Source organism: Haematobia irritans, chromosome 1 (genome assembly GCF_050003625.1).
Source record: "Haematobia irritans isolate KBUSLIRL chromosome 1, ASM5000362v1, whole genome shotgun sequence".
NCBI lineage: Eukaryota > Metazoa > Arthropoda > Insecta > Diptera > Muscidae > Haematobia > Haematobia irritans.
In genome coordinates, this window is record NC_134397.1 from 262,054,640 (window position 1) to 262,078,955 (window position 24,316).

Below are 24,316 nucleotides of genomic sequence, written 5' to 3' on the forward strand. Positions count from 1 at the left end.
CAAAATTTTCTATAGAAATCAAATTTTCATAAAATTTTCTATAGAAATAAAATTTTGACAAAATTTTCTATATAAATAAAATTTTAACAAAATTTTCTATAGAAATAAAATTTTGACAACATTTTTTATAAACATTAACTTTTGACAAAATTTTCTATAGAAATAAAATTTTGACAAAATTTTCTATAGAAATAAAATTTTGACAAAATTTTCTATAGAAATAAAATTTTGACAAAATTTTCTATAGAAATAAAATTTTGACAAAATTTTCTATAGAAATAAAATTTTAACAAAATTTTCTATAGAAATAAAATTTTGACAACATTTTTTATAAACATTAACTTTTGACAAAATTTTCTATAGAAATAAAATTTTAACAAAATTTTCTATAGAAATAAAACAACAGAAGATTTTAAAAATGTATATGTGCTTAAAAAAATGTATTAAAATTGTGGCAATTCCTTTGCTGAAAAACAGGAGTCAGTATTTACTATTAAATACAACGTTTTTCTATGAGTGTATTATACTTTGGATTATCAAAAACCAAAACAAAAATTATATATGATCAGATTATTTTCACTTCTATAGTTTTTATAACGATCTTTGCATATTCTTGGAAGAACATTGGGTGATAACGATGTACAACCCAAATTTGTCTCAATTAATGCACGTGCTTTTTATAACATCAAATATCTCATCTTAAATTAACATGTTGTTTTCAGTAATGTTTTGTTAAAGATAGACTGTTTCTTAAGTAAAAAATCGTTAATTGTGTATTGCAGCAATTCTCAACATTTTTTGTTTGTTTACTCTAACAAAAATCTTAGTTTTCTAAAAAAAATTATTTATTTATACATTTAGTAATTATTCTTTCTATATGCAAATAACACTGTCAAATTAAATTCCTTACAATTATGTAAATGCCGCGGGATATGTACACTATAGTTTAATGTTTATACTTTATATTATCATTGAGACCAATTAATGGTTTACTTTAAGAAATGTAGCATAGTTCTTAACACTTTATGTGTGATTTTGAGATCACTGAACTGTTCACTATTGTTAATTGATTCTATAGTTTAGAGCGTCCGAAATGGTAGCTATTTGTGGATGATGTACAGCGAAAAAAAAAACCCTCAGTTAAATTACTTTTTAAATATTTCTCAACATTTGTAAGCATTTGCTATTTTATTACATTTTTGTTATTGCACTCAAAAGAAAAAGTCACTAATAATGCAAAAAAAATGCACCCAAAGAAATTAATTATAGGCACAAAAAAAAAACAATCTGCTGAAACAGTAAAAATTCTGCTAAAAAGGGAAAGCACCCTACGGGAAATTAGTGCAAATTAGCACTAATGGACCCATTACAGGACTGGTACTAGTGCTACAGTTTACCAATATTTTTGTCATCTTTTTGAATCCACACTTTTATTTATATCTCCCAAACTAAATTAAATATTTAAAAAATATATTTTGCGTATAAAAGTGCATAAAATAAGCTTTCATATGACACCAAGTTTAGATTGGACCACAAACAAAGGAGATATATCAATTTTTTGCTGACCCTTTGGAAGGCTATATCTCAAGACCCGGGTATTTCCGGGACAAAAATTTTACCTTGTTATAATCAGCATACTGAGTTACATAACATATATTAATTTCAAGCAAATCGGTGAGGGGCCCATAAACTGCAGTTGCTCCAAAGTTTGTCCCAGTCTGTTTCATGAGCAGTTGTCTATGGGGTAGGCCTACTAATTTGTTCCAGGACGTGTCCTTTGGGATGAGTCCAAGTCGTGTCCTAATGTGTAAATTTTCCCAGTCAAACCCATGTTAAATTGACCGGCCCATTCCATACGCTTGGACCAGGTGGCTAATCACGGCATTCGATATCGAATTCATAATCGTATCGAAAAAATTGCCGATACGATTAAAAGTTTGGATCACGGCATTCGATCGAAATTTGATGCAATTTCTCTAGCATTGCCAACAGCAAAAAACGAAGCAGAACAAAATTAAATGACAAAATTAAGTTAACGGCACAAAATAGAATGTACATATAAGGAACATATTTTAAATATTTAGGACTAATGCAACTACAATAAAAGTTAAACAAAAATTAGTCATAGTCGAGTTCGGGAGCGAAATTATTTTCCATTTGAACGCCTTCTTCGTCAGCCGAAATCGTCCATTGAGCCTGCAAAACAATGCGCACAAGAATGTTGCCATCATCAATAAAAAAAATGCTGTTAAATTTGAATCCATTTACTACGTTAGCCACGGCATTCGATATCGAACTCATAAGAATTCATAGAAATAATTCATTCTAACAGTGCGCACCATTTCAAACCCTTGTACTTACACCAATAACAATGTTCACTTTTATTCCTTATTTGTCGCCGAATTATTTTATAATCATCTCATCCTCCGATTAGGAAGGAACTCGGAGGAATGTAAAAAGAGATATGGGTGCATAAGATATAATGCAATACAATCTACTTTTTTTTTCAAAAACATGTGTTTTTCTATATTCTATTTTGTGCTGTTAACTTAATTTTGTCATTTCATTTTGTTCGGTTTGCATCAAATTTCGATCGAATGCCGTGATCCAAACTTTTAATCGTATCGACAATTTTTTCGATACGATTATGAATTCGATATCGAATGCCCTGGCTAGCGTAGTAAATGGATTCAAATTTAACAGCATTTTTTTTATTGATGATGGCAACATTCTTGTTGTCAAAAGATGTGTTCAGTGAGGACTGTACTTAACGTGCCTACTAAGTGAATTCATATAGAGAGATTTGTAGTCCAACAAACTGTGTGTATTTAATGCGCTTTACAGATTATCAGTTATTCCGGACGACAGTGCTCGTGTCGAACATATCCCATATATTGTGCACACTATAATTTAAGTCCGAAGGCATAATCGATACTGCTGCATGTTTATGGAATCGATAACACATTTACCGATTATTTAGTCATCGCCGACAAGTCGTATCGATCCGACACACTGTAAGATTCTTTATAAACACCGACATACCGTCCGGAATAACTGATAACCTGTAAAGCGCATAAAGTGATTTTTTTCAGATATTTTACAGACACGCTGCCTCCATCGAGAATAAAACCACTGGCTGATAGACGCTGCAACATGTAACTTGCCACTTTTAAATCAACATCATTCTATTATTAATGAAAAAAATTATGTTATGCTATGTTCCCACCGACTCGTTTTTTAATTACCGCGAGCGCAAAGGGAAACATTTTGTATGTTATTTTCATATGTCCATGTTCTTAAAAGCCTTTGTTTATTATTTTTTTCTATGAAACTTTTTTCAATATTTTGAATAGGGTATGTTATTCGGGGTATATTCCAAATTAGGTGGGTTCACATTCTAAAATTGACGTGTTTTGGAGGAAAACTTTTAAACTTGTTTTTTAGTATGGCGAAAACGACTCGTTTTGAAGTGCTTATAAAGGGAAAACATTTCAAACCCCAAAACATGCTTGGTGAGAACACGGTATTAAATTTGTTGTGGTAGTGGTATAAATGTTATATTTATAAGAATTTATAAATGTTTAATCAACTTAATAAACATCTAAACAATCGTGTTTTACTTGACCACAATGATTCTTTTACAAATATCTTAAAATGCACTTTCTCTGATTGTTTGAAAGGGCTCTGATTGGCGTCCTTCTAAATGTATCCAGAAGGGCACCTAATATTTGCACTCATGCGATACTTTTTTGTAGTAACTTGGCTTGGTACAACTTCTCAATAGTGACGGCGTTTTTCCGACGAGTTTTTGATGTCGTATACGATTGTTTTCGACGTGGTGGGGATTCTGAGAAGCGCCGTCAAATTCAAAAAATGTTGGCAGGAATGTATCCCCAATGTGGTTAGTATTTTGTACTCTGCTTACATCCATTTTCATGAACCTCCTTTGTAGTTAACCAACTTTTAACCGTACATCAGATATGTATGTGATCCAGCCTGATATATACTCACACGTCAGTTACAACTTAACTGCTAAAAAAATGTAGGTAAAATTAACGAGAAACAAAAATGCCTTCAAATTATTTTTTTTTTTGTTAATTGGCAATTAAATTCATATGGATGTTCATGTACCTCCGTTAATAAAGCATTTTAGCAAAAGAATTTTGGTGTACATTTACAACAATTTCTCAATATGAGCCGATTTTATTTGGCGGCGGCTGGCCTAAAATGCCCTGCATTAATAACATTATTATGAAAAACATTCTTTTTATTTTAGTAGGAATGGTTTACACTTTTCTTTATTTTTAATTAATAATTCTTTTGGTTTTGGTATTTGAACAATATTGGCTAATCTTGTCCGATTACATTTCTGATAATACAAAAAAAAAATACCTTTTGTAAATGATAACTTTTTTTTCTTAAATCAATACTACAAAATTCATTGATACGTAGTTGGTATTGATGGCGGTTATAGTGCTTAGTTAAATAATTGAAATTAAGATGTTCTAGAAAAGAAAAATTCTAAAAAATCACTATGACTTGTTTTTTGTCATCGTTCTACATCCAAATAAAATAATATGCAAAATCTGACTGCGCTCTTCTAGACGTATGCAGCTGTTGTAATTTTAATGAGTTGCATACATTTGTGGTAAAATTGTGTGGGTGTGTGTGCATTAAAACAAAAATGCAAATGGATTAGTGCACTTTTTATGATTTCGAGGGCATAACCTTCAACCTTTCGAAGGCTTGTTTTTCCAATGTTTGACGATGATCGGGATGAGCAATTTGAATAAGTTCATAAGCACGTTGACGCATATTCTTGCCAAACAATGAGGCAATACCATGTTCAGTGACAACATAATGGACATGAGCACGTGATGTAACAACACCGGCACCTTGGGAGGGTTTTTAGAGAAGGGAAGAAGAAAATATCAAGAAATTATTAAAAACAACAACACTCAAATTTATTTCCCATTCGTCTTACCTGGTTTGAGTACTGGCACAATTTTGCTTTCACCCTTATTGGTGACAGAAGGCATGGCAATAATCGGCACACCCTTACCATCAACACCTTCAGCAGCGCCACGAATGAAATCAACTTGACCGCCAAAACCAGAGAAGAAACGTGTACCAATGGAATCGGAACATACTTGACCAGTCAAATCGACTTCAATGCATGAATTTATGGCAGTCATACGAGGTTGTTGTTTAATTACTCCAGTATTGTTGACATAGTCAATGGCATACATTTCTGAAAATAGAAAAAGGCGAATATAATATAAATATAATGTAAAAAATATAATATAATGTAAAAAAGACACATTATTTATTATTCGAACTATCAAGTCTGGGAAATTTCAACTAACTACACTCATAGAAAAAATTATGCAAATACACAGAAAAAAATTTCACGAAAACTTTTCCAATTAAAATTGAGTTTAATTGAGTTTTAAAAAATATTCAATTAAAAATTTAATTGATTTAACAAATTTTTTAATTGAAACAAAAATCAATCACACAAATTAATAGTATCAATTCATTTTTTAATTGGATCAATTAATTTTTTAATTGACTGTCAATTCATTTTTTAATTGATGCTATCATTTCTGTGATTGAAGACAATTCAATTAAAAAATTAATTGGATCAATTAATTTCGTTATTGAATCAGAAAAAAATTTTTTTGTGAGTATCTGTGGCCGGTGATATATTTTTATAACAGCGAACAATTTTTAATTTTTTTGGTTGTTTTAAGCTGAATTGGCCTATTGTGATACCACAAGTGCTGAACTTTCCTCTTATCAGCGAGTGCTGCCCGAATCTATTTTTAGCTCAATGTAAGCGACTTCCTTTTTATAGCCGAGTCCAAACTGTTAGTAGTATTGGAAAAATAAATCTTTCAAAAAGAGACCCTAAATTAGCTTTTGTATAGTGACAGTGCGTTGTTAAGGTCAATGACCTTTTCTCCTCCTTTTTATTGCCGAATCCGAACGGTTTTTCATATTTTGGTAAAATAATTTAGAGAAGCTTTGAAATACTCACAAAAAAATTTGTGAAATCAAATCTGGGGATCATGTCCCAATTTCAACGGAATGGGATGAAATTTGATTCTCCAAGTGGGTCTGCAGCCAAATCTACCCAGTCAGAAATTCCTGATGGTTATAAATATTGAGCGTTGTAACAACGTTGGAAACTAACGTTGAAACAACGCTTGCTAAACAAATTAATTGACGGTTTTTAAAAAGTATATTTTCCATAAAATTATCGTTGAAAATGCATTTTCCTTCAATGCTTAAGCTTTTTTTATGAATAATGGAGGTATTGCTGTTGATATGAATTGATTTAGAATAGGATAATATTCATTTTTCATATAAATTGAAGGTGTACACTAAAAAAACAGTGAACCTACCAGGAAGCACAATTTTGGTAAATTTTACAAATTTAGTCAACTGTACAAAGTTTTAACTAAACTAAACGCTGATTTCACAAATATAAGAGCGTATCTGTGGATTTATGATAAAACCCCAGAAGTCTAAAAACTCAATTTTACAGGGAATCGAAAATACGCCTATATGGGGTCTCAAAAACTTCTGTAGAAAAGATCTGGAAAATGTTTAATATTTATGTGATAGATCTTTTCGATAGCTTATTTTTAGAGAAAGTTAGGAATTACCGACTTTTTTGGTCATATGAAATTTTATTAAAAAAAAAAAAAACAAACAAACAAAAAAAGAAAGAAACACATCTATGTGTTTTGTCGCATTGAATCCTGATCATAATCTGACTAAAAAACGACACAACTGAAGTTAAATAAGCATTTATTTTTATTTGTTTTTTTGTTCTATCTCGTCTTATGAGGTTTTGTCATAAGTCCACAGATATTTTTCGACTAATTCAAGAAATTTTTTAGACAAAATTTTTTTCACATTTTAAAGATAATTTCGTTGTTTGAAGGAAAAAATTGGAGTTCAAAATTGCAAGAATGTTCTTTTGGCGCATTTGGGGTAAAATGTACAAATTTTAAGAAATTCTTAAGTATTTTGTTTGAAATAGGGACATTTGTGAATAACTTTTCCCCTTTTTTAGTCCATTTAACCAACCTACGCAAAAAAAATTATTAATGTAATTCCCTTACTTTCACAAAACACAATAGGTTCATGAGATAAAGTAGAGTTAAAGTGACGTTAGTGTCCTCGAGGGTTCACTTTTTTAGTGTACCTTTGGTTTTTTGAAGGGAAAATATATATTCAAATTAAAAACTTCAATTTAAATTTTCAGTGCTTTTTATTGGTTGTAAAAACCATCGATACACCGTATAACGATGCTATCATTTTGGGGTTGTCAAAGCGTTCGTTAAACAATCGAAAAAGCGTATAAAATATTGTTTTCATGACGCTTTGAAAACGTTGTTAAATACGATCGATACACCGTAGAATGATGTTATCATTTTGGGGTTGTAACAACGTTTTTTTCCACCGTGTATCAACCGTCTACAATGCTTTTACAACGCTTTTCCGATGGTTTTTTTCTGACTGGGTAGCGATATAAAATTATGCACTGATATGGACCAGTTTCTGGATGCATATGGACCAGAAGGCGTATATTAATCTCGACCAAATGCCAACAGCCACCATGGTGCAATGGTTAGCATGCCCGCCTTGCATACACAAGGTCGTGGGTTCGATTCCTGCTTCGACCGAACACCAAAAAGTTTTTCAGCGGTGGATTATCCCACCTCAGTAATGCTGGTGACATTTCTGAGGGTTTCAAAGCTTCCCTAAGTGGTTTCACTGTAATGTGGAACGCCGTTCGGACTCGGCTATAAAAAGGAGGTCCCTTGTCATTGAGCTTAACATGGAATCGGGCAGCACTCAGTGATAAGAGAGAAGTTCACCAATGTGGTATCACAATGGACTGATTAGTCTAAGTGAGCCTGATACATCGGGCAGCCACCTAACCTAACCTAAATGCCAACAGGATCGGATGAAATTTGCTCTTCCAAGAGGCTCCGCTAGTCATATCATGGAGTCAGTTTATATGGGGGCTATACCTAAATCGTGGTACTTGTGACAAGCTTCAAGTAGACAGCTTGTTTCCTACGGAAGTTAGCGTGATTTCAACAGACGGACGGACGTACATCGTTAGATCGACTCAGAATTTCACCACGACCCAGAATACATATTTTATGGGCCTGACACCAATATTTTGTTGTGTTACCAACGGAATGGCAAAGTCAATAACGCACTTCTACTGTGCTCTCAAAAGCAACAATGTAATCTTTAGACATTACCTTTCCGGTTAATGGGAGTCTCCATTTTCTTTAAATGTAAATTATTTTTGTCAGTGCCGGAAATGGAACCCAGTACCTTCGCCATGCAAGCACAATGCATTTATACACACAACAAAATCTTCTTCTGATTCAATCACGAAATTGATCCAATTAATTTTTTAATTGAAATGTCTTCAATTACGAAAATAATAGTATCAATCACAGTTTTAATTGGGCATAAAAATACTTGATTAGCAAATTAATTGATTCACTTGAATATTTATTTGATATTGGTTGCAAATCTCAAGTTTTTTAATTAAAAACGTAACTATTTTCAATTACTTTCTTATCTGACTTCGCCTTCCGTGTTTGATTAGCGAGTTAATTATATCAATCAATTTTTTAATAAAAAAATTTTCAATCACTGTCTTACACCTATGATCGCATATCCACTTCAATTCTACTTCCACTATTCACGACAAATCCGCGAACGTGAAAATTTGGTGTCCTTAATTCCACGTTCTTTTTTCAATTTTTCTGTAAGCAGCTGGGTTGCACAAATCACCCAAAAATTCACTAAGGCGGAAATCAAAATAAGTGGAATCAATAGACTTATTTTAATTTACTATTTTTTTTAATTAAAAATGACATATTTTTAATAATACTCGTGTAATAAATATAAAACATTCCAAATTTCTTACGCGAGAACTTTTTTAACCGGATATACATCCATCATGGACATAATTCAACTTTCACCAAGAATTTTGCAAGTGAATTGATTTCACTAAACCTCCGGTGGAAGTGGATTTTGGGACACTAAAATCGTGGAATTGATTAACTTCACGAAGTAGATTTGCGAATATGTTTTCCATCTTAATTAAAAAGTTAATTGTATCATTAATTTTTTTTAATTGAAAAAATGTTCAACTACAAACATTTTTTTAATTGGAAATATTTTTGTGATATTTTTTGTGTACTGTGCTCTCCAAGGCCACAATGTAAACTTTGGGAGAGTCTTCACTTCCTTTAAGTAAAGTCCTAGTTCGAATTTTTGATTCAGAGTTCATCCCTGAATCAACCCCTGCAATATAGTATTTATCATATTTCTAGTTACTTACCAATAAATGGATTATCGTTGACAAAATCATACAAGGCTTGATTGCCAATCAAGAATGAACCAACAATGCGGCCCTGATGCATTTTCTTCATACGATTTGTTACGGCTCCAGCCTTTACTAGATCAACAACACCATTGGCAAACATTTCGGAATGAATACCCAAATCTTTGTGATTGTGTAGAGCATTTAAAACGGCATCCGGAATGTTACCAATACCCATTTGTAAGGTGGCACCATCGTGCACTAAATTCTCAGCAATTAATTGACCAATTTTGGCTTCAACATCACTAGGACCTTTGCCGCCATGTTGAGGTAGTGGGACATCAATTTCAGTCATATAATCAAAATGAGAGCTATGAATGGCGGCATCACCAAACGTACGAGGCATTTGTTTGTTAACTTGAGCTATATTAGGTCAAGGAAATTAAATTAATAATTTAATTGTGTGTCCAGCACTTACATATTTCTTTCTATAACATACCTACGATTTTCTTCGAGTGCAATAAAGCAGCACGAACACAATCTACACTGGTACCCAGCGAACAATAACCATGACGGTCGGGTGGTGAAACATGGACTAAGGCAACATCGGGTTGAACAATTTTCTTGTAGAACAATTGTGGTATCTCATGTAAGAATATCGAAAAGTTATCGCCACGTCCTTCGGCCACAGCTTTACGAACATTGCCGCCCATGAAAAATGAATTGGAACGGAAGATTTTATCATTTCCCGGTTCAGTGTAAGCGGCAGGACCCTCCGTATGCATATGACAAACCGTAACATCGCTCAAATTACTGGCTTTGCCATGTTCAACCATAGCATTAATAAGGGTAATGGGCGTTGCAGCGGCACCAGAGCAAAAGACAACATCACCTGTATAAAAATAAGAATGACAGAAAGGAGACCAATTAAAATACAACCAATAATTGAATTCAATCCAAATATAATTGAAAACAGAAAAATATTACACAATGTAGATGGTAGGAATTTTGGCAATAAAACTCTCTCATTGATAAAACGATGCGCGAACTTGTGTATCAATGGGTGGAAAATACCAAAGTTCTTGTTCTTGGCTCTATTACATAGTTTAGGTGTAAAATAGATTTTTGGGGAAAATAAAACTGTCCGCATTCAACGAGGTTTATTCATATTCCAGATACAATGTGGGGATGGAATTTGATACACCTTATTGATCGGATTAGAAGAGATATAGAATTATATATAGCAACAGATGAGGTCAAATCTCATAACTATTTATACTTAGAGGTCTGTCTCGTCATGCATCTTCATAATGAGCAGGCTTGAGAATGAATTTTTTGGCTAATCAATATACAAACAAACAAAAAATCGATATGAATTTTGGTTGCACTCTATAGTGGAATAATATAGTTTTCAAAATCATAATTATTTATTATATAATTTCATTGTTTAGGAAAGTCGACATTAAAAAAATATTTTAATACGAGGGTTGCCTCTTATATTTTGGGATTAGAGAACAAAAACAAATACCAATAATCGAGCCTTTGATCGATTATCACTGAAATGATAATTTCAATTAAAAAATTAATTGATGCTATTAATTTTTGTGATTGATTTTTTTTTTTTTCAATTTTAATTGAATATTTTTTAAAACTCAATTAACTCGTGAACTTTTTTTCTGTGTAAGGTCGTCTCATTCCCACGATAGGTCACATGGCGATCTTGCAAATATCAGTTGACGCTCAACTTCAATGGTTTCCGGAAATACCATCACCATTAACCATACGATCCAAAAAAACACTGGTGCCTGTGGAGATTCATCACCCAAAAATTGAGTTAATCGATGCACTCTTTTTTGGTTAATCCACGTCGAAAGTTGTAAAAAATAATCGCAAGAAACTGTTTACGATTTAATTCCACTTTTTTGGGCAAGATGAATGTTGTTGTAACAGATTTTAATGTAGTTTCATCCAATTTGCTCTAAGCTTTGGTACTTCAGCTAGTGTCCACATCAAGGAACTGTGCGACAAGGATTGGATGTGTCCAGAGTGATCTGGTGGTGAGTCGGGTTTAGCTGGGCAAGCGAAAAAGGTTGCCATACGGCCCTTGGTTTAGACGACAAGACCCGACACAGACGACGGACTGAGATCCCCACAAACCACCAGCACACCGAGCCTGAAGCCGAATCAATCTCAGACCACCCGTCGCAACCCAGCCATCTATCCCTGACACCACGCTCACGACCGCCTAGCAGAGGACACAGCCATTGGACGCAGTGCTGTTCCAGGACACGTCCGCGACGCAGCCATCGCCAACCTATCGTCTATTACTAACAAAATTTGATTGTATCCGAATTCTGCTGAATTCCTCAATAAAGAGTAAAAAACCGAAATCCACATCATTTATCTATTCGGGTCTTGCGAATACAAATTTTCTGTGACAAATCCTGACCAGCACGAGGATTCTCCAGCATATCAGGGGAAACCTGTCGTTACACACGTCAGCTACGCTGCTATCATCCACTGATAGGTAGGAATTGAAGCGGCTGCACTTGCCTGATCTTAGTTGGGCTAGCACTACTATCTCTGCCGCGGGTGGTCGAGCCTCGATCTTAACCTTGTAGCTTCTCACCCCTTCAGCTACAGTATCCTACATTAATAACATGATCTACATTAACAACATGATCTCTCGTGATCCAGGGCTGTACTGCGCATACATTCTAAGGGCAGCGTTCTGACAGGTCTGTATGTTATTCCACCATATGTCTTTCTGGGAGGTGTCCATACTGGCGCTGCGTATTTTTGACCACTGAGGTTTCTTTGTCTGCGCCCCAAATGCTGCTGGCAAGCAATTTGAGGACCTTGTTTCTACCGCGGAGCTTATTACAGAGCAATTTAATAAACGCCGAAAAAATTGATTTGAAACGTTAATGCTAGCAATAGCAGCACTATGCCTTTTCCAAATTCAATTTAACATATTCTGTTAAATAAAATATTTGTTGACACTAATTTCAAATTTAATAAAGAAGAGGATCATTTAAATCTCTTGACCTCTACCGAGACTATCGTAGATAGAAAATAATTTCCATGGTGGGAAGGTAATTGTGTGACCATCATTTAGAATTCCCCAAATTGTGTATTATTTTTTTTTATACAAATTAAATTTTGTGAAATGCACATATATTTGCATACAAGCATTTAGTTCTATCTTTAACAAAACGTGTGGGGATAGAAAACAAATAAATAAATAAATAAAAGTAAAAGCCAAAAACGTAGACGCCATGCAATGCATTTTGATTCAGTTGATCGCCGGCGACATGATGGTGCATTGCAAATGCAATGCGTCAGATATATGTACGATATTTGCTTTAATAAAAATATCTTGATGCATCCAAACAAAATATAAAAATAAGTGAGTTTTATTATCCTACACATAAATTTGGTATATAGAGTAAATAACAGTGATGCGGTTCTTCATGGTTGAAGTTTACAAGGCTTTAATATCCATCTGGACAGGAGTTAATAAATAAATGATATAATAAATAAATATTAAAATATTTAATTTTACAAGCCTAGTATGTTTTTAATTTACGGAAAGTGCGAAATATTTGAATTATGACTAAATTGGACTAACTACTACTACTTCCAATTACTAGACATATTGGTAGTCCATCTGTAAATTTAAGAACGAAAATAAATTTAGAAAATTGATACAGCCAGCCATGTATTAAAAATATCTTAATGCCAATGTAATAATGATCATATTAATATATTCAAACACACTTGCATTTACGTGAAGTAGGAGATAAAAAAATATATGCAAATAAAATATGTATAAAATAATTTATATTATACCAGAAGTAAATGCGACGTTGTTCAACAAGTTTTCAATTACAATTCTTGAACAGCTAGATGCAAAAACAGGCACAACTCAGATTGTAGTAAGCTTTTTTACGACTTCTCACTAATCTCACTGCACATTTGTATATTGAAAAATGTTATGTTCTGTTGCTACGAAGAAATTAAGTTAAATTACCTGTTTTTGATAAAAAAAAAATGGAATACAATGGATACATCGACCTTGCAAACATTTTTCCAAAGTTTGTTTTTTTTTAGAAAATTTTGTTAAAATTTTATTTCTATAGAAAATGTTGTCAACATTTTATTTCTATAGAAAATTTTATTTTTATAAAAAATTTTGTCAAAATTGTATTTCTACAGAAAATTTTGTCAAAATTTTATTTCTATAGAGAATTTTGTCAAATTTTTTTCTATAGAAAATTTTGTCATTTTGCCTTTATTCTCCATAAGGAGTTAGCATAAAGGGCCCAAAATTGAGTTATCTCTCCCAGCCAGATCTATACTAAAGGCTGTGGAAAGGTTCATTCGCCCGAATCGAAACATGTACAGTCCAGGCGTGTATAGATTTGTATCTGGCGTTTTCTTTTCAATGGCTCTATTAACCATGTTCCTTAATCTATATCTGTCCATAAACCTCGAAAAATAATTGTATAATTAGATAAAATTTTATTTCTATAGACAATTTTGTCAAAATTTTATTTCTATAGAAAATTTTGTCAAAAATTTATTTCTATAAAAATTAAAGTACATCTTAGTTAGAGAGGAATATTTTGCAAAATCTACCATAATATAAAGAAAAATTCTACTATTTTTGGTATAATTCTACCAATTGTGGCAGATTGTTAAAAAAGGTTTGACAATTGGTTTAAACGCATGAAAAAAGTGTAAAAATCTTAATGGAAAATATTTCGAAAATAATAAAACTAGTTTTGACGATTAATATCCCAACAAAAAAAAAATTGGAAGTTGTTCCACAAACATTACTTTTAAAGCCCATCCCAGAATCCCCCATTGAGTTTTTTCAACTTCCGATGCAGTTCTTTTGGACAAGTCCACAAACATTTCTTATAAAGCGGATCGTGGGATCCCCCAATAATTTTTTCCACTTCCGATGCAGTCCTTTTGGACGAGTGCACAAACATTTCTTCTAAAGCGCATCTTGGGATCCCCCAATGATTTTTTTCTACTTCGGATGCAGTCCTTGTGGACAAGTATTAGAAAGAACACAATCAGGCTATTTTAAGTGCAAATTTTGTACAATTAAATTTTCCAAAAAAATAGAAAACCAATAAAAAAAACTAAAAAAATAGAAATTAATAAAAAAGTAAAAAAATAATAAAAAAAATAAATTTCATGCCCGCTGGGATTTGAACCTGTGCCGTTTGACTTTTTCGCTTCCATGGAAGCTCTTTTGAGAAGGTTTTGCAAATTACGTGAATTTTTAATTTTTTTGTTGATTTTTAATGGAAAAAATATATTTATACGAAAATATATGCCGAAAATAAAAAATAAAAACGATGCATGACATAAAAAAATATTTTTTTAGAAAAATATTTAATAAAAAAATTGCCGCTTGTGAGATTTGAACTTGCGTTTCTTATTTTTTCGTTCATACTAATAAAGAACATCTCGAGAAGCAATTAGAATGTTATTCCTTGGTGTCGTATTACGATCATATCACACACATTTGAATTGACCTTTCGACGCTTTATGTTCAACGGCGTTTGTGGCTGAGTGTGCTAAGGCGTTCTGTTATGGTGCCAGCAAACCCAGGTTCAACCCCTGGTCGGAGCGAAAGTTTTTCAAATTGTAAAAATTAGATAATAGGAAAATAATTGTGTAATAAAATATATGGATGAAAAAAAGTGAAATTGGTTGAAAAAATTTGTTTTTTTTTCGCTTTTTTAAATTTCTTCATTCAAATTAACTTCTAGGGCACAAGTTCTAAAGCAATGCAAAGGATCCAAAAAGGGAGTACTTCCGTCCTATGATAAGCCCATGTAAAATTCATTGGAGATGATCCAAGTTTGCACTGCTTCGGGATCATAGATTGGGGATCCAAGTACTTTTTTGGAGGCTCTTTTTTTGCTGGGTATTTATTTTTGTTCTCTAATCCCGAAATATAAAAGGCAACTTTCGTATTCGTGCAAGATGCAGATATTAATCACCTTAAGCGAATGTAGAGCATAATATACCCTTCTTGCATTCAAATTGGTCCTGTATATTCAATTTTAATAAAACACGACCAATGAATTTTGTTTTGAGATATGACACTCTTCTAGAAAAAATTCCCAACACTCGGAATTTGTCTAGAATTTATTTTTGAAGATTTTGGTAAACATTTTATTTTTAGATAAATGCAAAAAGAGACACGCGAATGTCAAAAAGGAATGTTTTTGGAAGGGTACTTATCCAAAGAAAAATATAAGATGACAAATTTCCTATGGCGTTAGTGTCAATCAGATCTTTGAAAATTTATGAACACATATAGGACAAGTGTCATGTATTATGACAAATATGTTTGCTTATGGGCGGAAGATAAAAAAACGTTTAATAGAACATTTGTCTTAATGGCCACATGAAAGGAAAATCGATTTGCTTCTAAAATCATTCATTTCTTTGTTTTCCAAGAACCAGAAGAGCGATAAGAAACAAGTAAATATATATGAATTGATTAATAATTAACAATTTAAATTGTTTATTTTACGGGGGTAATGTTCACGCAAATGTGAACGTTTTCCATAATGTACAAGTATAAGTAAAGTCATATATAAACAAGGGGTCCCGTCCTACTCTGGTTGCTATTTCGGTTAATTTTAACATTTAAGGTAATTAATTTTTAATTTAATTTATTTTCATATGTAACTAAGCCTTATAAAGGCCTTATACATTTACTTAAAACAATATTTTAAATACTACTCAAAAAAGGCCTATGGAAGATCTATCCCGCAGAATAGATCACTAAATGTTTTTGATTCTATTATATAGACGGGAATAGGGATGCATATGTGTATAACATATGTATGCTTCCACATATTCTTGAATGTTTGTTGTTTAAATGTTTTTATTCAAATTTGCAATTTCTGCCCACTTTCTTAGCTTCTTCTTCAAAAAAATATATATGTCACTTAAAATAGAAAAAAAAATAAGAACAAGTTTAGACAGAAAAATATATATTTATATACTACAACTTTGTGCACATGGATAGCATAATAATTTAAAAAAAGTACTAATATGAAATCGTGTATAAAGCAAAAGCAATACGACACATTTCCATGATGATCTTAATTTTTCGATCTCTTTACTTTCAAAACTGTCTATTTTTTGCATCTCCATAAAAGTAAATAAATTAATAATTAGACAAAGAAAAAATCAAAGTTTGTACAATAATAAATTTCTCAAAAATTAATTTTTAATAGTTTCTTATATATCAGAATAGCATAATTAAAAATATATATAATCTTCTTGTTTTAAAATAAAAAAAGATTTTGGTCAACATCGATTTGATATGAAATCATTAGCCAAATATAGTGTTATGGGTATTGATCATATTCGGGTATGTTCTTAGATTTCACCTTCCACTTTGATTTGATTGTTGGTTGTTCTTGGTTTCCCGTGAAACAAGATTTTTCGAAATCGCTTGCAGAAAATTTAAAGTCTGCAAATTATATGATTTGCAGAGGAAAATGTAAACATATATAATTACATATGTGGTACAATTCTTTTATTTCTAAGTTTGTGGCAAAATGTTAAGAAAATGCGAAAAAACTCATGTGCTGTAATCTAAAGATTTTTTGCAACAAGTAAAAAGGGAATCTTTCTCTTGGTATATTTTTAAATCTTGTTTTTAAAGGGCTTTCATGTTATTTTATCACCCAATATTTATCAAGCATATAGAAAACATATGAAAAATTGAAAATAAAAGATGTACTTCGGTTTCAAATCCTTCTTTTTTGAAATAAGAAAGATTCCATTTAAAAAAATCCGTGAAAAATTTCCCCGTCTGTGAGGGGAAAAGTAGTTCATAGAACAACCTCTACGGGAAATATTCCCCGCAAATCTTTCATGTGAAACCCAGAACATGCCCGATTAATTTTTGATTCAAATGTCTTCAATCACAGAAATAATAATATAAGTCATTAAAAAAATTAATTGATCCATTAATTTAATTTAATGTATTTATTTTCATATGTAACTAAGCCTTACAAAGGCCTTATACAGTTATTTAAAACAACATTTTAAAACAATTCTCTTATTTCTAACATTAATTTGCTAACAATAATACAACAACAGGATAAAAACAAATTTAAAAATGATTAAAATGCAAAAACAAAAGAAATGTTTGGTATTTACATTTATTTAAATCATTTAATTTAAATTATCATAAGTATATTTCTGACATTCAGGTATTCGTACTAAGTAATATATGTATTCGCCTATGAAAGGCTTTGTATTACTATTTGTTTAATAAATGAAATTAAACGATTTTTGTTTCAATTTAAAAATTTGTTGAATCAATTAAATTTTTAATTCAAAACTCAATTAAAAGGCCTTTAATAGAACAGTGAAACTATGTTAGTCTTATGAAGGTGCCTCGTTCGGTAACTATCTGGGGAGGCACAAAGCCTCTCGTAAAGAAAAAAAAATATTTTTTGGCCGCTAAATAAAGGAAAGTCCCATTTGCTAGAACTGAAAACATACTCATGCTGCTTTGATTAGAAAGTGGGTATAGTTCGATTTATAAACTCCAAAAATTAAAAAAAAAAAAAAAAAACGAAATTGATTGATCCATATCTACTTGGACTAGCGTTGATTCAAGTTTGCTCTCGAAACGACAACATGCATACTCGAAGGGCAGGTCTACTGAAACCGCATTACATGAACTAGTCAGCTTTATTGAAAGCTCACTATCTGTCAAAGAATACACAATCGTGGCATTTCTAGACATCGAAGGGGCGTTCAATAATGTCCATCCGAGCTCGATATTAAATGGACTGACAACTCTGAATGTTGATCCAGGTATACTTAGGCTGTTAGACGAACTTCCAAGGAAGAGACGCATTTCAGCCACACTAGGACAAGCAAACATACAAAGGTATGTGAACAGAGGCACTCCTCAAGGAGGAGTTCTAGCACCTCTTTTTTGGAATTTTGCTATAAACGACCTTCTGGTTTCCCTAGAAAAAGAAGGGATACAAGTGGTGGCATACGCAGATGATGTGGCGCTAGCAGTCAGGGGAATTCCCATCAACATTTCGAGATATTATACAGAGAGCCCTCCGGATGACTGATAAATGGGCGAATGATAATGGTCTTGTGGTAAATCTTGCAAAGACAGAACTAGTCATGTACTGCAAAGATCGCAAAACTCCCACGGTTAGGCCCATTTCCTTAGGGAGTATTGAAATTCCCCTTAGGGAGTGTGCAAAATACCTTGGCGTTATTTTGGACAGTAAGCTGAACTTTAAGCTTAATATTGAAGAAAGGGCGAGGAAAGCAACGTTAGCTTTATACTCGTGCAAAAAGGCAATAGGGAAAAAGTGGGGACTAAAACCAAAAATTGTACATTGGCTATACACGGCAGTGGTTAGACCTATAATGCTATATGGTGTTGTAGTCTGGTGGCCGGCACTTCACCAGCCGACAAGTTTAGACAAAGTTCAGCGTATGGCGTGCTTGTGTATCTCAGTTGCATTCAGCAAGACAGGAACAAACTCCCTTAATGTCATACTGCATCTATTGCCTTTAGACATTTTGGGCAAACAGTCAGCTGCAACAACGGCTGTACGGTTGCGCGAGCTATCGCTGTGGTCGGAAAAAAGTTAGATCACAGTTCGGTCCTCAAAATAATGCCAGATGTGCCTAACGTAGTGGATTACACTTTGGCGAGTCCACTTTTCGACAAAAAGTTTGAGACTCTAATTCCCAACAGTGAGGCGTGGTGTACACGGACCCCTAGGAATAAACGATACACAGATGGCTCCAAATTAGATGGCCAAGAGGGTTTCGGAGTATATTCTAAAGATCTGGAACTTCGAATAGCGAAAAGATTACCTGAACACTGTAGTGTTTTTCAGGCTGAAATATTAGCAATAAGAGAAGTGGTGAATTGGCTGAGAAGTAATGCTCCAAGCAATATTGGCATCAATATATACTCAGACAGTCAACCTGCAATAAAATCCTTGGACTCTGTGTTCCTCAACTCGAAAACGGCCATCGACTGCCGCAAATCTCTCAATGAGATGGCTGAGCAGCACAATATTCACCTAATATGGGTGCCTGGCCATAGGAACATACCGGGGAACTGCGAAGCAGATGAGCTAGCATGGCTAGGAACTATCTTACATATTCCAGGGGAACTAGAATCTGTTGGTAGAGAGTAACCCCCCTGCTTTTTGTTGAGAACGTGGATATTCATCGAATCTTTGGATATTCATCGAATATAAACAGCAAAGGACATCCGATTGCCTCCAAGCAATTGATATGGATGGTTCCCTGCACCCTGACATGGATTGTGACGTGGTAGAAGAAATTGTACCTAGTTTTTCAAAACATAAACAAACCATGGAGACTGGCAGAATATCAAATGCCCAAACAACAACAAACAAAATGCAAAATAAATCAAACGATCGCAAACGACAGCGTTTAGAAAGCATCATTTCACCCATTAACGTTGACATTTCTTCATTAACGGAGAAATTAGCTAATCATGTGCCCCAAGACCAAAACAAATATGGCTTATTAAGCGTTTTAGCAGATATGGACATAGAGAATGCCCCCCCGCCAGCTAAACAACCAAGGCTATCTAAAGACAAAATGAAACCAACAAAAGAGAAACCCAAGTGGTGCCCGCCAATTTTTGTATATAACGTCAACATTAATACGCTGATAGAAAATCTAAAAGCATCAATACCAGAATTTTCATTTAAAGTGCGAAATGTTAACAAAAATAAAAGTAAGTTATACTTTACTGACCCAGCTGTGCATACAGCTATGATGTCTTTGCTTAGAGCAAAAAACATACACTCATATTCCTTTACCCCTAAGGAATTAAAACAAGAATCTTTAGTACTGCGTGGAATGTACGCAAAAACAGACGTAAACGCAATAAAAACTGATTTGGACACAAAGGTACCCGACACGGTCGCAGCAGTGACCAAGTTTAGAACGCCCATGTCTATAAAAAACAACACAGACACTAACCTCTTCCTAGTCATTTTAAAGCCAGGCAAAAGCCTTACTGACGTTTCGAACATCTACGAGATAGAAAAGCAAATTATAACGTGGGAAAAGCCCAAGAAAAAAGACGGCGACACTCAGTGCCACAGATGCCAGAGGTGGGGTCACATTTCTCGCAATTGTAATTCCAGTTATAATTGCGTTAAATGTGACCAAAAGCACTCCCCAGGAGAATGCCAGAGGACACGTTCTGACTCCTCAGCGCCATATTGTAGCAATTGTGGCAACTCCGGTCACCCAGCTAACTGGAAAGGATGCCCGGTATATAAAAAATATATGGAGGCTAGGAAACAAAGACTAGACAAAGCAAGGCAAGAAAAGGCCGCAGCTACTAATAATGTAAATAGGGCCATTAATATGTCTCTAAGAACACCAGGCATATCTTTCGCCAGCCTATTAAAACCGCCCGCTCCTCAACAGAAAGTTCTTCAAAATAAACCGTCTTTCATAGATGATTTTCTCAAACTATCAAGCTACTTCTTAGAACCCCAAGAGCTAACTCTTGAGCAAGAAATCACAGTCTTCCTTAACGAATTTCAAAACATGTCAAAATCTGAAGCCAAAGTCGAGTTTCTTCGGTTACTCAATAAAGTCAAAGTTCAATATGGATATGAACCATAGAAATTTGAATTTTCTAACATTCAATGTCCGTTCTCTAACAGATAAAAGTAGACAAATTGAATTGAGTAAAACCCTATATCATAACAATATTGATATTGCATTCATCCAAGAAACTCACCTAAGAGCTAAAACAAAAATTATGATCACTGGATATACATTTATTCAAGATAATTCTTCAATTGGAACTGCGGTGGCAATCAAAAACAACATCAAATTTGATCGAATAATTCTTCAGGACGTCGGCATAAAATCATCGTTGGTCCAAATCCAGTCATCTTACAACAACACACAAAAAAAGTACCTTGTGGGTTCAATTTACATCCCGTGTAATTTCAGTTCACAACAGCTTTCAAGTGACCTATCTAAATTGATACAACTATGCTCTAATTTTAATGGCTTTATCTTCGGAGGAGACTTGAACGCCAAGAGTCCATCTTGGGGTGATGCTATAGCAAACAGAAATGGAAAAGTATTTGAAACGTGGTTAGAAAACAACTCATTGGAGCTAACACGACTATGCGATACAACGCCATCGTACCCAAACGGCTCGTCATTTCTTGACCACTTCATTATAAGCACCAATTTGTTAGACACAGCATTGAGAAACTACGAGGTTTCGTCGCTTCCAACGTTCTCCGATCACTTTCCACTAAAATTAAAAATAAAAATTCAAAGCACAAATATTACCTTAACTTTACCACTTACCTATAAATCTTACAGGAACTCCAACTGGACAAACTTTCGTCAAGATATGAGCTCTCAATCCATCAACAGTTTACCGCAAACTAACCAAAATCTCAATAACAGTGAAATTGACAACGTCATCGGTGAATTTAATGCGGGATTCAACGCAATTCATGACTCTCACTCGGAGACTGTAGAAGTCAACAACAGTAAACCACAGTTATCCGAAAAAGTAAAAAGATTGTTCACAACGAAACATCATTGGCAAAAGGAATTGAAAAAAATCTTTCACCGAAACGGAAACAGACTCAGCAGTGAGTATAAAATATTATCCAAACAGGTACAACTCTTAAAAAACATAATCAATCAGACAATGGCTTTGGAAAATGCCCACAAACTAAACAACAAATTAAGTAGAATCAAACCAGGTCCGTCCGCTTTTAAAGAAATATATTCTTTCACCGGGAAAACTAAATCGCCATTTTGTGAACAACTGATTATAAATAACAAGACCATAACAAAGAGCACGGATATAGCTGATAACTTCCAAATATTTTACAATTCCGCCTTCCGCGAGACTATTCCTGAGAGACCAGTGAGAGATCTTGACTCCAAGATTACTTCTTGCCTCACTGCGATCCCCAGTCATATTTACACATTTAGTGACGATTTTAATTCTCTCACAAATGAAGACACATTTCACTTCACCAGCCCTACAGAAATAAAAACTGTTATTCAAAGATTAAATTCTAAGAAATCGACCGGTTGCGACAACATCTCCAACTTCATAATTAAGAAGTTCCCCGACAGTACAATAAATCTACTATCATGCTTATTCAATAACTGCATCAACAACGGCTACTTCCCAACAGCATGGAAAAATGCAATTATCATTCCGATTAAAAAGAAACCCAATAGCGAGACCCCAGCAGAATTTCGACCAATCTCCATGCTCTCAAACATTGGCAAACTGTTTGAACATATTTTAAAGGATAGAGTTGAAAATCAATTCATCTTCGACCCAATTTCAAATTTCCAATTCGGCTTCAAAAAGGGACACTCGACCCAGCACGCTCTACTGAAATTTCATAGTGACATCACCAAAAACTTAAGAGAAAAGATTTGCACAGTTGCAATATCACTAGACATCGAAAAAGCCTTTGACTCTGTCTGCCACAAAGCCATTCTATATAAATTAATAGACCTAGACGTTGACCCATACCTGATCAAATTAATTCACAGCTTCCTTTCTCAAAGGAAATTCTCCATAAAAATTAAAGACTCAATATCAGAGCCAGGACAAATCAAAAGCGGCGTGCCCCAGGGCAGCGTTCTTGCGCCATACTTATTCAATTTGTTCTTAAATGACTTTCCACACACTACAGACAACGCTAAAGCCATATTGTATGCAGACGACTGCTTAATATACGCTCACAACAAATCACCACAACAAGCCTTAGATCACGCACTAGAACATCTAAAAGTTATTCACAGATACTACAAAACGTGGGGTATTGAAATAAACGCCTCAAAATCAGAAACCATTTGTATCCGAAATCCATCGGGGAAATGTCCACGATCAGTTGTTCCAGAGAGCAAAGCTTTACGAGCAATTCTCGACGGGATCGAAATACCTTTTAAGCCTAGCATAAAATACCTAGGCATATGTTTTGACAACTTGATGAAATTCAATGATCACGCTAGACAAACCCTACAAAAGGCGAAACGAATTGCTGGAATATTCACATACCTCCTCAACAACAAATATTTACCCCAACAAACAAAATTACTGCTTTACAAAGTGGTTGTCAGACCCATACTGGCTTACGGATTCCCAATCTGGTTTGCAATTTCACCAACGGTTGCCAAAGAAATAGAAGTATTCGAGAGGACAATTCTGCGTAAATGCATCAATAGACATTACGAATCCCAACATAAGAAGTATTCAAATACGTACATCTATAACTCTTCAGGAATCGAGCCCTTCTGCAAATTCGCCTTTCGTCTTCAAAAACAGTTTGCCGATAACCTGGAATTCCACGAAAACGTACTATTGAATGAAATACATGAAACCGAAAAATCTATCAGCTGGACTGACTCAGCATACCTCTCACCGATAGGAATTATAAATGCAGTAAACGACAACGACCCAGTCCAATACTCTACTCCACAATTTTACACAAAACATGTACCTGGAACTCACAGAGGCTAAAAAAAAAAACAAAAAAAAAACCATATAACTCACAACCATTTTTGATACACGCATACATATGTATATATACACCTTAATATCACAAATCATATTTTATTACGTGCAATTTATATTTATGTAGTTTTTAAGTTGTTTTGTTATTTATTTATTTATTTGACATTACCCATTCATGTCAAGACACATCAGAGGCCGGGAGCAAACCTCGCTATTCTCTCCCTTTATGTCAACCAACATGTTTCTCACTTGAAATGAAATCGCAAGTAGCATACATCTACAAATCATTGTATTAGAATAAGACAAATATAGTTCTATATCTCTCACTATCATTTAGAGTT

The 24,316-nt window shown here is 33.8% G+C and overlaps 1 protein-coding gene across 2 annotated transcripts in view; it reads right to left on the minus strand.

Annotated features, from left to right (window-relative positions):
* Window positions 1-4,261: 4,261 nt before the first annotated feature.
* The window catches only part of LOC142221765 (succinyl-CoA:acetate/propanoyl-CoA:succinate CoA transferase), a 29,142-nt gene continuing 9,087 nt past the window's right edge, over window positions 4,262-24,316 (minus strand). For both annotated transcript variants that reach the window (XM_075291563.1, XM_075291572.1), the window contains exons 3-6: window positions 9,867-10,259; window positions 9,386-9,790; window positions 4,985-5,251; window positions 4,262-4,895 (exon numbers count right to left, since the gene is read on the minus strand). In XM_075291563.1, the coding sequence (XP_075147678.1) occupies window positions 4,708-4,895; window positions 4,985-5,251; window positions 9,386-9,790; window positions 9,867-10,259 (1,253 nt within the window). In that variant the 3' untranslated portion in view covers window positions 4,262-4,707. The remainder of the gene's footprint in view (window positions 4,896-4,984; window positions 5,252-9,385; window positions 9,791-9,866; window positions 10,260-24,316) is intronic.